The sequence below is a fragment of the Periplaneta americana genome, chromosome 1, assembly GCF_040183065.1.
Source record: "Periplaneta americana isolate PAMFEO1 chromosome 1, P.americana_PAMFEO1_priV1, whole genome shotgun sequence".
Taxonomy (NCBI): Eukaryota; Metazoa; Arthropoda; class Insecta; order Blattodea; family Blattidae; genus Periplaneta; species Periplaneta americana.
Genome location: NC_091117.1, coordinates 155102842 through 155119810, shown reverse-complemented (window position 1 = coordinate 155119810; position 16969 = coordinate 155102842). Strand labels below are relative to the sequence as shown.

The 16969-nt window shown below is 35.2% G+C and overlaps 1 protein-coding gene across 2 annotated transcripts in view; it reads left to right on the top strand.

Annotated features, from left to right (window-relative positions):
• LOC138702705 (putative helicase mov-10-B.1) overlaps window positions 1-16969 on the top strand; it is a 102891-nt gene that overhangs the window by 20267 nt on the left and 65655 nt on the right. Inside the window, exon 2 of one of the 2 annotated variants that reach the window (XM_069830030.1) lies at window positions 6610-6873. The exons of the other annotated variant lie outside the window; for it this stretch is intronic. Coding sequence (XP_069686131.1) covers window positions 6610-6873 — 264 coding nt within the window. The remainder of the gene's footprint in view (window positions 1-6609; window positions 6874-16969) is intronic. 2 annotated transcript variants of the gene reach the window in all.

The window sequence follows — 16969 nt, the reverse complement described above, 5'->3', positions numbered from 1 at the left end:
CCGTCCCTCCTATTCTCCGCTACTAGCTTCCATGCTGTACTGTACAGTGAGGGCTTTTGAAAGCTAGAAAATTCGCAACGAAAAGTAAGAATAGTACTGTATACTGTACATATGTCTCAGTCAAACGTTTTCCATCGAATTTAACTGCATCATCTTTCCGCTGAAGATTGCACGGTGAAGGTAAATAAAATTTTACGAAATATGAGCCATTCAGAGCAGACGTGTTGTAAATCAAAATTGGGTAATGAGGTTTAAAGTAAAAATTCTGTAAAATACAGCGCAAAGTAGCCTTTCGTGCTATCCATTGACTACTAACAGTTTAAATAAATTGAATATTAATTGCTACTTTGCGCTGTATTTTACAGAATGTTTACTTTTACCCTCATTACCCATTTTTGACTTACACCACTTCTGCTCTGAACGGCTCATATATTACCAGATTTTCGTGGAAATACATTTTTTCAACATTTCTCGTTCAAAAAAAATTATTTTCGCAAGCCGTCTATTTATAGCGAATTATCCTAAATCGTAAGTGTAATTTTATTCATACCAGTATCCTTTATTTATTTTGCTGAAATTATACACATAAAATATATAGTCACAATTTAATGGGTTTTGTTATAAATTATAAGTAGGCCTGCAGTGGCAATTCAGTCCCAGACAAATTAAAAAATTATTTCATGATTATTTATATCATGTATAATAAACTAATAAATGAGAGGGTGAAGCTCTTCTTCTTAGTCACTGTCTCAGATTTTGAGGTGCATTAAAATTACTGGCGATCTTAAAGAGGAAACATGTGCTTAATATGCTATTACCTGAGACGTTGATACAGCGTCGTAAAATATCCTACTATAAAAAAATGCTATTCGACGTATTTATGCTATTCAAAATGTTTATATACAGGAGGTGGTAGTTCCGACAGTCAAAAAACTAGGACACAATTAGGTTACAAGGCAGTGTCAGCCTTACAACAAATTGTGTAAGTACTTACTTTCAAGTGCAAGAAAACTAAATGTAGTCTAATAGAAGAGTAGGTATCCAAAACAGTGAAAGCAGTAGCAGTGACTAATCTCGTCACAACAGTCAGTTCATGGAAGAGCAACGAATAACAGGGGTGGAAGAGTTAGAATATAAATCAGTGACCGAAGATTTAAAGCATCTAGTAGAAAAAAATATAATTAGATACGGTTTGTGGAAGTGATGTAGGACAACAGTAGTTCTATAGTTAGTGTCCACTGATACATTTTCGGGTCTGTATATTTACTCTTGTGAACTGACGCTGGAGCTTGTGACAGAGATATCAACTGACCTTGCACCGCAGCTTTGCCAACCTTCAAACACAAAATTATGGAATTGTAGTGTAAAAAGTATCGTATTTTCTGCGAAATTATCGCAAACATACAATATTAATAATGTAACACCGTAAAACTTCGTGTATCCTCACCATAGATTAATGTGGTATAATCCGAAGCGACCCCCGAGATTACGGGTTCGTTCTCGGTCCAGATCGATGACATTTAAATCTGGTTAAATGCAACAGGTTCATGTCAGTAGATTTACTGGCATGTAAAAGAACTCATGCGGGACAAAATTCCGGCACATCCGACGACGCTGATATAACCTCTGCAGTTGCGAACGTCGTTAAATAAACCATAACGTTTTCATTTCGATGGCATTTAAGTGTTCTTAAATGCGACGTCACTAGATTTACTGGCATGTAAAAGAAGTCCTGCGAGACAAATTCCGGCACACCGGCGACGCCGATATAACCTCGGTAGTAAGTAAAACATAATTTTAAATTTTTAATTGCGGCGAAGATCCAAGGTGCGAATTAACGGAAGGAATGGGGGGGATTTCCCCCCTTGTTGGAAATTTATCCCCCTCTCATAAATTAATATTAATATCCCTACCAGGGATAACTTCTACCCCCCCCCCCCACAAAATATAATTGGTTTAATAGGAGTATACTTTATAAAGTAAGCAAAGAAAATAATTTTGACCCACTTCAGTTATTATAAACATTACTTTCGAACTGAAATAAAAAATAAATAAAAAATATATATTTTTATTATTACATAGGAAGCCTTAATTGTTGTTACACAAATTCCACAATTTGGGACATCTGGCCGAAATCTACGGCTGACCACTAGGATCCAGAATACAAAGCTGAGGTTAATTTAAAAATACAATATGATTGCGGAGAGAATACGGAACAATGATAAATTTAAAAATAAAGTACAATTTGATTTCGGAGAAACATGAGATGAAAATATATTGAAGGGTAATGAAATGAAGTAAAAAAAAAATACATATTATTATACAAGTGATTGTGTAAAATGGATAATGAATCTCTCAATACCATTAGACAAATTTTGTTAATGTCCTCATTAGAAAATTTAAGAGAAAGGAGAATGGTTTTGGTTAACTTAAATGAGGTTCCCCTAGCGCCAAAAAGAAGTACTTTCACTTCCCATGTATTAATATTCATTTTGTATCTCTCACTGAAGTGAGGAATACATGGGTTGTAAATAGATCCATTCTCAGCCAAACAGTGCACTTCTTCGTAAACCTCCCACTTTGCCTTCCGAAGAGTGGTTGCGATGGAGCGATTTGTTCCTCAGTAGTTCTCCTTTAGGGCAATAACCCAAAACATGCCCAAGGGTTTCTACTTCGCTGCATCCTGGATGACGACAGTTTTGATCTTGAAAGGAACGACCTGGCACCGATCGTACTGCTGCGATGTTTGTGGACATCTTTATGGCATTGGTCCACTCTGAGGATGATATCCCTCTTCAACTACTAATCCAAGAGTTCTTTTTTGTATCTTCACTGTAAGTTACCACTTCTTTGCCTTTTTGTGGAAGACGACACCAGTATTATTAAACGACCTCCGCCGTAACTTTAACAGTAAATTTAAGAATGGTTAATAAAATTTAATAAAGACACTGATATCCTGCATTACCAACAGAATTTTACAAAATGAACACTTTATAAGGATGTTTTTATTTATACTTTTTCGCAGCCGAATTGGCACACGCACATAACCTTTTCAATCTGTGAATGCACATTGTCAACTGCTTAATTGAACCATTATATTTGGTTGGTGAATTTAAAGCAAACATTAGCAATATAAAACAAGGCCGAAAAATCCCTCAGTTTTTGACACATCTCCGTGTAGAAGAACCAGCAAATCCTCTCCAGGCAGGGCATCCATTTTTATACATACCCTGTCTCAAAGAAATTTGTGATGCAGATTCCCATGACTGTTTGATCTATACAGATGGATCGCGTTTGGATAAACTGTCGAATCAAAATGCCAAAGTAGGCTGTGCCTTTGTTGCCTACAGGAACGACAGCGAACACACCTCAGCCATCTTCAGACTCTCCTCAGAGTGCTCAGTGTTTCAGGCGGAACTGTTAGCTTTGCGAGAAGCAATCAAATGGTGTAGTCAGTCTGGTTACAGCGCTTGCGTTCACAGTGACTCGCAGTCAGCAGTAATATCAATTAACGATAAATATAACACTAACATTATAGCCTCAGAGATAACTTTAATAATGAAAAGTGCCGTCCATATTTGTATAACTTGGGTCAGAGGGCATACTGGGATAGTTGGAAATGAGAGAGCCGATGAATTGGCAAAGATGGCAGCCAACTCTGATGTGCCACTGTCGTACAATTTGTGTCCGATATCATATAACAAAAAAGTAGCCAAAGAACATTATATGCAAGAATGGAACGAAAGATGGGTCAATAGTGATAAGGGAATTCTTACAAAAGAGCTGTATTTTCCAACGGTCTATGATCGTAATAAATGTAAAGTAATAACGCCAAATTTCGTACTGACACAGTTTTTGACTGGGCATGGAAAATTCGGGGAATACTTAAATAGATTCCATATTAAAGACGATGCAACTTGCATTTGTGGGGAGGAATCTCAAGATGTCAAACATGTATTATATGATTGTCCAGTCTTTTGCCGTGAAAGATACGAGCTTGAGTTGTTACTGAACACTTTAAATTATACATTTACCAAACCGTTAACCAATATACTTACAAACTCCAAATCATATAAGTATTTCATGTCCTTCTTGAATAGAATATTCGTGAAACTGTAAAATGTTAAATTATTCCGGGGGGAAAAAATCGTATTAGTTCTAATCAACTATAATGAAACTGTAAGTCTTCAATTTCGCATATTATAATATTGTACTATTGGTTTAAAATTTTTATTTTAATTAGGCATTTGATTTCTAATTTTGAGCCATTTCTTGTAATACCTGATTATTGCCAATTGTTACTAAATAATGTATTTAATTCGTAAATTTTAAGCCATCTCTTAGTATAGCTATTTATTGCTTCTAAAATAACATGTTTAATAGCTAATATATATATCTTCCTATAACCATTAGATATAAATATAGAGACATGCCTTGAGGCTTTATGAAACGACCCATTCTTTCATTAAGGTGCATTCTTGTACATAATTCATGTGAACTGTAACCTTGACCACAATTTTGTATTATAATTTTATTATTGTTTATTGCTTATAAAATATGTATTTTGATACCAACTATAACCCTAATATACCTCAGGATGAAATAGGGTTTATTAAATTGGATAATAAAAAAAAACTGCTTAAATACAACAGTGACCTGGTGTAGAATACTTCACTGTTATAATTTTAAGATTTGAGTACTGATTAAGTAATAATTTCATCATTGCTAATCACATCATTCGCAATAATGAGCAGAAAATCTTATTAGCTGTGGTCATCACCATACCAAGTCTAGTACATACAGTCACGAAGCTTGAGGTGATTTTTTTGCATTTCTTGCGATACAATGCTCCAAGCGGTTAGCAACTGAGAGTACTAGAACAATAGACTGTGCGATAGTTAATAATAAATTGTTAACTGCCTCCCATTGGAGGTAGCCCTGAAGGACTCAGTATACTCTCCTACATGAATTTGACAATATTAAATGTGTACATAAATTTTGTTGAAAGAAAATTAAAATGTAACTAGCAACTAAAGTTCATCTGTCATTGGATGCATATTCCCTACGTATTGAGCTTCGTGACTGTATGTACAGTATAACCTCGATTATCCGTCACTCTATTAACCGATTGGTGGATTAACCGTCTGTCTTTGTCTCGTTTTTTTCTGCAGAAATATATTAAGTGCTGCACATTTAGCGCGTTATTTTTTCTAGATAGTGTTATTACAAGCCTTTTGCTTTACAAATTATGGTCTACTGTTCGAATTGTCGTATTGTATAACTTCTACATGAACATTTTATTTAATGTTTTGTACGGGTGTCAAAAGAAATCTCATTGTGCTAAGAATGGAAAAAAGTGTATATAAATGAATGGTTTGGGGAAAGAGAAACCATGGCTCATCTCCCATCATAATACGAGATTGGAGTGTATAAAGTACGTAAATCTACAACACGAGACCTCCACTACTCATATCTTTCCACAGATAGCCATTACAGGGAGTTTCCTTGCCCCTTAAAAACCCATCGTTGATAATCAGACGTAAATTAGTGAACTTCTGATCCACTATCTAGCATGTTAAACGCAACACTACGAAGAGAATTACGAAAATGTAAAAATATTATTCAGTAAATTTACGAAAAACTTTTATGGTACGGATTATCCGATTTTTCGATTAACCGTTCAGCCTACCCCCTCCATTACCACGGATAATAGAGGTTCTACTGTACTAGACTGTGGCGGGGTAAGACGGGTATACCAACCTGACTGCATTAAAATTAAGATTTAAGATATAATGCACGGGTTGAGGACATAATTAATATTCTGAAAATGTTAATACTAAATGCAAATTGTTAATATTTTTGATATTGAAGGACATAGGCATACATTAAGATTTAAGATATAACGGACGGGTTGAGGACATAATTAATATTCTGAAAATGTTAATACTAAATGCAAATTGTTAATATTTTTGATATTGAAGGACATAGGCATACATTAAGATTTAAGATATAACGGACGGGTTGAGGACATAATTAATATTCTGAAAATGTTAATACTAAATGCAAGTTGTTAATATTTTTTATATTGAAGGACATAGGCATACAGTGGTAAAAAAATTCCATTCTGATAAAGTGTTAAATTTCTTCGTCCGAGTAGTAGACGGTGAAAAGGCTGGTATGCCTGTGTAATGTATATACGAGTAGAATTTTTTTATTCGAAATTAAACATGACATATTTAATTTTATTACAAAGTTTTATTCAGGTCTGTTACTTCAATACGAACATACATTTGCATAGTATAAATTCTTATCTCTGCACATTAGCCCATTTTCCTTCATTTTCTTTTTGTGAACTATTTTCCAATGATTTCGGTGCTGTCAATATGTCGCTTGGACTGCATTACTTATTATTAAGCGTATTCTGAGGTTGAGTTGGATTACCTCTCGCTGGTCTATAGTAAATACATTGCATTAAGTTTTGAGTAATATAGACAATGTGTTGAACCAGTTGGACGGATACTAATATAGCCTACCAACACAAGTAATACATATTTAATACATTACTTTGAAAATGGTCACTTTATTATAACTGTAATATTTCTTTTGCAGGTGTTGCAGAACATTTCACATTCTTTCTGGTCCAGGAAGGTCTAATACAAGATGGTTATTGTATCAACAAGCAAGACTTGAAAGCTGCATTTCTTGATAAATATCAGCCAAAGTTTCATGTTCACATGAAACCATATAATCTTGTAATTTCTCTTTCAAAATGTAATTTGCTTAAAAAGATAAAGAAAAGTGAACCTGATGTGATATTCTTCAAGTCTAAAAGACTTAAAAATGTAGTGTCGCGGTATAAAGAGAAAGCAAAAGGTAATTTTAATATATTCATTTGATTAATAGATTACATTGTAAAATGTTTTAGTATTAAATTATTATACTTTTCTAGCGTTAATTTGTTTGTTATATAAGAAAGCTTCAGTATCTAGCGTAGATACATATTAACAGTATTTCTTCAAAATAGAGTAAATATTTATTTTGCTTATAAATAGGCTATACAGAGTGTCTGACTCAAGACGTCCATAAATTGTTTAGGCATCACGCACAACACGACTAGGGGTGCCCACTTTTCGTCGTTGAAATTCTCTAATTCGCAGCGGTTGTATTTTAGTTTTAATAGTGATTTAAAACAAGTAAAATAATAAATAAACGTAGACTGGTGGACTGATTAATATATTGATTCATACAATACGTTTGAGGACAGAAAAATGTATTTTTAATACGCGGATCTCTCAAGTAGTTCATGGCTCTCAGCTAGAGTAATGGATGTTCTGCAAAAAATAAAATAATGGCAAAAGATGGCGGTGGCAACAATGGGAAACCAATGACAAAAGGTATATGATGAAAACCGTCGGAATTATGCCCTATTATAAATTGTAGTAGATCTACAGTTCAAGTCCTATACAATTCGGCTGAAACATCGCGGATATGGATGTAACACTGTAAGAAACATGCCCCCCCCCGAAAATACCTTTATTATAATTATGATCATATTCCGATATACTGTACTGTACCATGGTCAAGCTGTAACAGGGGGAGGAGGTAAATGCCCCCATAACCCCGTTATATGGGGATTCTATGGTTTTGCTTTGCCCCCATCCAAAGGAAACAGTTCTCTCTCCGCATATTTGTGCATAGCAGAAAACTAAAATTTGTTGTTGTCCCTTATACAGGGACATCATTTTATTTTTACTAACATTTTTAATATTAACCTGTCTATACCTTTAGAGAACCGGAAAAACCGCTTGCTCCCCCCTCCAAGACTGGAGTTCGATGATACTGGCGTAAAACACAAATCACTCTACTAGGTGTAGGAAGGAAGAAAAGTAGTTCATCCATTTACGTAAACTAGGAAATATCGCGATTTTGAGTTTGATAATTTTCATTAGGTTTTTCTTTATTCAAAGTACAGTACTGTATTAAGAATAAGTGTTTTTACTCACGAAGTGAGTTATCCATGCGAACGTATTCATTATGCAATGTATATTATACTGTCTACAGCACATTAGCGTACAATATAGAGAAAGAAGTTAAATTGAAAAATAATCATAATATGAATATTTAAACACAATTTTGAAAATGGTGGCCGTTCATTTCGATACAGGCTTCAGTTCTTTTGTGCATATTATCGCACTATAGACTATTGCATCTAATTCCAATTGCCAGTTTCGTCCTTCGTACTAGTAACTCATGTTGAAATAATTCTGTACCTACTCTACGTACTGTGAATTCGATCTTCACTTCTGCCCGACCCGAAAATATAAAATTACTCAGACATGCTATCTACTGTCCGTCCATGTGGTTATGCCGCAGGATTGTAGAAAGGGAGGAAATCACGTGACAGTTAATTACTTAACGAGGCCCTTTTATTTAAGTTAAATTAAACAGCTGTATAATATTAACGTAAACGTCCAATTCCTAAGAGAAATTAATGTTTTCAGAAAAGAGCTAAGACAGCCCAGCTTTTACAGAGGGGCGAGCAGGAGCAGGTGGGGGAAATCGGGATGCGACGTAGGCAAACGGACAGTACCTGTGCGAAAATATGATTCAGTATTGAAAGCTCTTTCGTCACTGGAAAAGCGAACATATTTCTGGAACGTACTATACTCAGTAACTCAGTACTGCTTACTATCTGCGGTCTTGGTTCTGTGTGGAGTTGGAACTTCCTTAGTAGAAGGGGTGGGAGTGAAGTACATTCAAAAACTCAGGTACAATAAAAATTGAAGTAAAAATAAAATGATGTCCCTGTACTATTTTTACAGCAATAGGTACGAGTTTCATTTTTTTACGTAAAGCCATTGTTGTCCCATGTGATTTCGATTAAATATACCTGTTTTGTTATTTTATTTTTTTAAGATTGGACATATAGTTAACCTGCGGTACTTGGAACTACAGAACTATGTAGCCAATTTGGACGACCAAGCGATCAGCTGATGTGAGATACCACTTGACGTTAGATGGCCGACGTTAAAACACTTAAAACATTCATTGACAATTGACGCGAAGTTATAAAAAAAATACAAATATCGACAGAGAATGAAACACGAAACGTATAACTGACGTTGTGTGCACAACATATGGTGCCAAGAGAGCTGTTGAACACTCACCGCGTGGGGGAACTGTAACTTTGGCAACTCAACCGTTGTTAGGGGCTTACCATAGCAACAGGTCTCCCACGCTATGTGATATTCAATTGATTTTCCGTTCATACCGCTGTCATATCCCATCTCCAGAGAGAAAAAAAACAGGTACCATATCATCATGGCAATCCTAGTCTGGAATGCGTGTGCGAACTCTGTGATCAGCTCTGCGAAAGATATCACATAATAAAATGCAAGAACAGTATCAAGTCAATTAGCGAATATAGCAAAGAATAATAACAAATCAACCCTTGCACACATGTGCGCATTTCTTCTTATTATTATCATCAATGTCAATAAACGAAACCTATTTCCATGATAACAGTGAAGGAGAGCGTTAAAGAAAAGAAAAATTTTAATTTAAAACGAATTAATGCATATTTCCAATTTTATTATTACATTAATTTCAAGCTGACTAATAGCATTGTTGATCACTGACAATAATTATGCTGCTTATACCAGTTGATTTAACATTGTTAGCTCATAAAACATTATTAAAGATCTTAGTGTTCATATTATAAAATATAAAATAAAAAGTACAGATTGTACTAACTTACTGTATATTAAATTGTACCAAAAAATCAACTATACACACAAACGTACAGACCATTTAAAATTATACCACATCCGTACATTTGTATAAAAAATGAGGGGCTTAGAACAAAAAGCAGGTAAGTGACAGAAACCTAGTTTTGAGGAAATTGCAGTTAAAGTTCTACATGCAATGGAATATTATACACTAGCTTGGTGAAATGAAGCCCATATAGCAGCACTGCACAGTGTGATCACTTCCCTGATTTTATCCCAAAGAAACATCCTTTTGGGCTATCACAAGACGCACTTACCTCATTTTTTTTTTTTATAATGTCACTTACCTGCTTTTTGTTCTAAGCCCCTCAAATGACATCGCAAAGGCACTGGATGTCGAAGGAACTAATCAACAAAGTTGACGTTAAGGGCAGTCGACGGATAGCTTAACATTATAAACCTCAACAGACGTGCCCAAGCCTACTTAATCATGATATTAAACATAGAAATAGATATGTGTGTCAGTGTGTGTGGCGTGTGCATGTGTAGACAGCTGAGAGAGTGAGATATATTTTTTTATGTTTTTATATACCGTATTTTAAATTAATGGCGTTTTCCTGAATTTGTCTGACATTAAAAGAAATTTAAATTTATATAAAATTAGGTACCACTTGTTCAACCAATTGAGATCAGTGCTATGCATTTCAGTATAATTACCGTGGAGAACTGTTATCAGAATGAGCAATAAGTATGGAATATTATTAATAACTTCTTAAATTTTAATTTTACAAACAAAAAGTTTTATACAAAAGCTGTTGGAGATAAACAAGTATGATGCCAGTGTTCGAAAAAAGTTATTCAGGCATACAGAGTGTGACCACAGTCTAATATACACAGTCACGAAGCTTGAGTTGTAAGAGTGCTAGAAACAATAGACTGTGCCGGTACTATTTCGCATTGTCTGTAATGAGGCGATATTAGCGATCCTAATGGTTAGCACCTATCTATGGATGCATATTTACTACGTATTGGGCTTCGTGACTGTATATACTAGACTGTGGTGTGACAGTAAACTTTATTTTTTTAATGACATTCTATATCAAAATTTACATATTTCGAATCTCCATTAAATTTTACGTATGGATATATAGAAATTTTACCCATTCACCCGTTTCATGCCTTTTAACTGTTTATTAAACTTGTTTCGTGGACTTGAGATAAATATTAGTATACAGTAAGTATGTAAAATAATGTTGAGTAGTCATAAAAGTAAACAAAATACTATCACTAACCAAACCTGACAACATATACTCAAAATGAGAATCATTCACAGACAAACAATGCCCCAGTCTATCACGGAAATAGTGGATTTTCTTTCTCACTGTTACATGACTCATAAGTTCCATCTCATATTTACAATAGACTGTTTTCGTGTTAGATTGAGATTGTTTGGCTGTGAATTGTTCTCATTTTGAGCACCTGTGGTAAAGTTTGGTTAGTCATAGTGTTTTGTTTACTTTTATGGCCTACTCCAGCCATGTCAATTGATGCCCATAGGCGCAAGCGCGCACTTCAGAGCTCATTGTGTTCGCAGCTCTCTTCGGGAGATTAGACGAACATACTAACGAACGGGCTTAGTCTACTAATAGGGGGTTAGTGAAAGCTGTAGGCCAGGGGTGTGTAACGCGTACTTATGTTACATGCAAGATAACGTATAGCAAATTTAACCCAGAACGGAGACTTATTTTTGAGTAAAAAATAAGTAGTGGGGACACAGTGCATAATATGCAAAAAAATCATCAGCAAAAAATGTAGTGTGAAAAGACATTGCGAAAAATATAACGAAGAAAATTATAAAAATATTGAAAGTGACCACAAATTGTAACTTAACAAAGAATTTACTTCTGATGTAAGTATATGCAATTAATTACGAATTGTATTTTCACTTCTGATTTTTAAATATCAATCCTCTCGTAACAGTTTATTATGTACTTTCATTATTTTGCAGACTGCAATATCTGATGAAATTTGTATGACATTATCAGTTAGCTATGATATGTTCCTCAAAATTGCATTCTTTCTCTGATGGACCTTTTAAAGAGTTGTATTCTAGACGTTGTAGCCAAAATATCTCCCAATGATATAAGAAAGTACGAAGAAATATATTTTTTTATCCAGAAACATTGTAGCCACGAAGATACAAGAATTTTTTTTCTCTTTTTCTGTTATACTCGCTCTAACATCTTTGGTCATATCGCGAAATCCGAAGGTCTGTGTACTATTGTTGAGACTGGTTCTATTGTTGTGAATTGGATGGCGACTGTATATGTATTACTGATATGTTATGAATATGATTTCGGTGATGAATGAGGCCGGTGATATTCAGGGATGTTGTGGCCTGAATTTCCTGGCATTTGCCTTACGTTGAGGGAAAACCCTGAAAAACCTCAACCAAGAAATTCAACCCGACCGAGAATCGAACCCAGACCCTTTGCGTAAGGGACCAGCATGCTGACCCCTACATCACATAGGTGGTCAAGATACAAGAATTGTCAGGGGATACTGAAGAAAAAAAGTAAATAGTTATGTAAAGAATCTTTTATTTTGTTTCTCATTATTTCTTGATGAAAAAAGCACAGACGTGTCTGACACCTCGCAGTTTGTAGCTTTTGTTTGTGATATATTGTAAAATAAAACCTCATGCTTACAGAAGAACTATTATTGTATTTCGAAATCGTGGAAAACATATTTAAATTTTAGATAGTGCAAATATACAGGGCTACTACAAAGGCTTTATCCGATTTCATAGCCCTGCATTATGAAAAGTATGAGATATACATTATTGAAAGTTATACCAATAAAAAGAGAAACTCATCAAGTTTTTGGTCCATCAACTGCTACAAGTGCTCGATGTGACATCCTCGCGTCACGCGACAAACATCCACTCGGTAGTCTAACTCCTGCCACACCCGCTGGAGCATATCACGATCAACTCTAGCCACTGCCGCACGGATTCGGTTATTAAGTTCTTCAAGATTAACTGGCAAAGGAGGTACATACACTTGATCTTTGACAAACCCCCATAGAAAAAAAAATCACAGGGAGTCAGATCTGGCGACCGAGGAGGCCAACGGAGAACACACCGATCGTTGTTAGAAGCCCGTTGATGTAGTTGATGCCTCAGTTACATGAAGATAAACCAGGGTTTTTATTTCAACAAGATGGGACTCCACCACATTTCCATCTGGAAGTGCGTGAGTATCTTAATGAGCATCTACCACAACGTTGGTGTGGACGGGCTTTATAACTGGTGTATAACTGAGTGTTGAACACTGTATTACTTTAAAGTGCCTGTTATGTTATATACTTTTTGAGAGGAAGTTGTTTATGTTACTAATTTCAGTCGTATCATATTCGACTATTATATTTTCACAAAAGCAATGTACAGAATATTCGCACATATCAGCATCAGATACAGGTAATAATAAAAAGAGGACTGATCCGAAATCGACTCACTAAACAATTCCAGATGTTCGATGTGTTTTTCAGAGTCATAATGTTTTTATAGATGATGACATGTAACTTATACACTTTACACGATAATATATTTTCGTTCTTGACTGAAAAATAGTAATCTCCGAAGCCTTGTACAACCACAATCAAAGTTACAAATTTTATTGGTGGCATTTCAGTACACCTTCACGGTACCTTCACTAGATCACAACTGAACTCCTGACAAGAAGCTTTACTTTCTAATAGAAAATAGACACGCTGTGTCGAAACAACCTATTACAATGCAGTAAACAATACAAAACCCACACCATTCGAATGAACAGAGCACACTTCACGCGACGTCTTTCATTTTGCGTATGAATCTGAAGGTACATAAATCAAGTATACAATTGACGTCTTATATAGTCAGTGTTTGTTAAACTTGTAATCGCCTCTAGGCAATGTTTTGGTGTCCAGACTTCGTTCCCTAATCATAAGTTAACAACATTACTTTTTGCATTGTTAATTTGCTCTGTGTGAACCATGATCCATCGATTTCCGTTTCCCACACTGTTTACCTTGTATTTTTCGATACGCCCACATGAGTCCACCTCACTTTTATACTTTTTTGTACATTTCTTGAAACTCATACCAGAATTATATGTTTCGCAAAACATTTCACTCTTAAGTAAATCATAATCACATGAAAAAACACAACATATTTATATTCCTATATACAAAAATTAAAAAGTTACTGTTTATAATTCCATAATTTCCATTTCTAGGCTTACATTTTAAACCAACACGGAGAAGCTGATCAATTTCTTGGTTATAATTAACTATAACATTCGTAATTGCCGCCATGATTATGATCAAACTAATTTACAACAATATTGGTTTGTTGGCAACATAATAAAAACAATATTAATCGAAATACTACTTCCGGTGACATTTTTATTGCGGCTCTGTGTATTTTTGTACTCGGACTGGGTCTTATAATTAATCTAAATGGTAATAATGATTGTATACTACTGATGTGGAAAAATACTTCTAATGATGTCCATTGTAAAGGTAAGGCGAATTTGAAAATAAAATAATGGTGCGGTGTGTCATTTCTTTAGTTTGTATATCTCAGCCTTTCTTTTGACGTTTGAGAGAAGAAACAGTTTATACCAGCATAGATACCTGAAAATTTTGAAGTTAGTACGTTTTATCAACAGACACATACTATGAAATTATCTTCTAGCCTGATACGGCTTCTTATCATTATTCGCAAGTCTCTCGTGACCGGTTGACACAATATAACATCCAATTTGTACATAAAGAAGATAATCCTAATATCGTCTCATAGAAATATTTTGGAGCTTACTTAGTCGTGAGGTTCACAGCAACAGTTGGGAAGCCCAAAATGAGGAACAGTTACGTAAAATAAACCTTCAGAAATTGCATGGACCCATCATAATTTTGTAAATTAAACGTGTCCACTGTCCAAGGGCTGATTTCTCAGGTTAGGGCGAAATTCGATCAAATTGGAAATCTAGGCTATAATTATACCACAGTCTAGTATATACAGTCGCGAAGCTCAATACGTAGTAAATATGCAAACATTAGGTAGTTGCTCACTACTAGGATCGCTAATATCGCCTCATTACAGGCAATGCAAAATAGTACCGTCACAGTCTATTGTTTCTAGCACTCTCAAAACTCAAGCTTCGTGACTGTATATAGTAGACTGTGATTATACTGCCGTTTAATTTTGGAAATGTTAAGACAAAAACATGTAGGCTATATAGCATCATCATCGTCATCATCATCATTATCATCATCAATTACCATCATAGCCACCGGCGTACCTCAGTTGGCTAAGTCGCTTGCCTGTCGATCCGGAGTTGCTCTCGGGCGGGGATTCGATCCCCGGAGACGTGATGGCCTGTTCCGGTTCAGTATTCCACTGTTTTTTCGGCCTTTCCGAATTTCTTCTAGAGTATAGCAGATATTGCCTTGTTGCTTTTGGAAAGCGACCACAGTTCATTATTTTTTTTTCCGATGTTCAATTCTTTTAGTTTCATATTTCATTGTCTGTTCATTTATAGGTTCAGGTTCAAATTCTGGTTGGGACATATTGCTTGGTTGAGGTTTTTCCGGGGTTTTGCCTTCACCCATTAAGAGCAAATGCTGGGTAACTTTCGGCGCTGGACCCTGGATTCATTCGCTGGCATTATCTCCTTCATCTCATTCAGACGCCAGTAACAATACCGTAGCAATTGATAAAACGTCGTAAAATAACCAATTAGAAAAAAGTTCTAGTTCTTTTCGCATTTTGCCATTCCTAACGTGATCCAGTCGTGAGCGTCCTTTCATTGCATGTAAACATGTCATTTCTAGGATTGTATATTGGCTTTAATTTTTGCATTTAGTTTTCCTGCATTCACTTCCTTAAAGAGTAGCTACAGTATCACCATACATTTATAAAATTTTACCAGAGTTGCCTTTCTAGTTTGTTTACCTAATACGCTTCTAATTATTGTGCCACACATCACTTACCTGATATCGTGCTAAGTTCATTTGAATGTCATTACTGGAGCAACCCAAAAGCATAAAAAGCATAACAGTATTTTAAACAGTGGTTGATACCTTGCACATGATTTTGGTTACCTAGCGATCTAAATTAAATAATTTTGAAAGCTTAATGAATCATAATTTTAGAAATAAAGCAGAAAAGCATAATATGTAAAAATAAAGCACAATTCTTGAAATATTAGCTATTTATTTAATTGTTAGTCAAAAATATTGTTAATATTTGTTGTAACCAAGAATTTAAAATTCCAGCAACAATGCAAGTTTAATAAATGCTTTTCAAGAATGGATATCTTAAAGAAAACAAGACTGCAGTTCCACAGTGTTCTCTATACTGTGGCAGTTCTATGAGAAACAGGACGACAATGTTATTGATTGGTCAGTGCGCACTCTGAATGAGAGCAATTTTCATCTATTAAATACTAGCATGTCAAAATCGTCACCATTACCATAATAGTAAGACACGTTGTAATCCAAATATTCCATTGATGATCCAACTCGTAGGAAATGTGGGGTGTATGTTGAGTCGTCACATCATATTTTGCTGTATTGACCAAGTTTAAACCACATCAACCATCGATGCCTCGGGAATACTTCGGAGAAACATGGTGTCTCCCGAAGAATGTCAGAAAGTAAGATCCATCACATCGCGAAGTTAGTCATCTACTGCGGTTTTCTGAGTTGATCTTCAGTTTATGGGTTGCACAAGTACCTAAGTGTTTTCGTAACAGTCTACTTCCTTATTGAGGGGGAAGAAGAAGAACCCAAATAGTTAAAATGTGATGTCTGCTTTAAAAGGTTACCATTAAATGCAATTTTTGACCTCACTGGGGCTTTTTTCTTTAAAAAGCCAATGAGTACTATCAAGAAGTGGAAAGGAGGATAGCATGGCAAAGGAAGATTTTATTAGGAAAAGGTGCATCTTCTGCTGGCCTTTGGAAAAGTAATTAAGAGACTAGTGAAGTGCTTTGTGTGGAGTGTGCCGTTGTATGGGTGCAGGAACATGAACATTATGGCGAAGCGAAGAGAAACGACTGGAAGCATTTGAAATGTGGATATGGAAAAAAATGGAGCTTATGAAATGGACAGACAGAATTAGAAATAAAGCTGTGCTAGAAAGAGGGGTGAAGAAAGAATAATGCTAAAACTAGTCAGGAAGGGAAAAATAAATT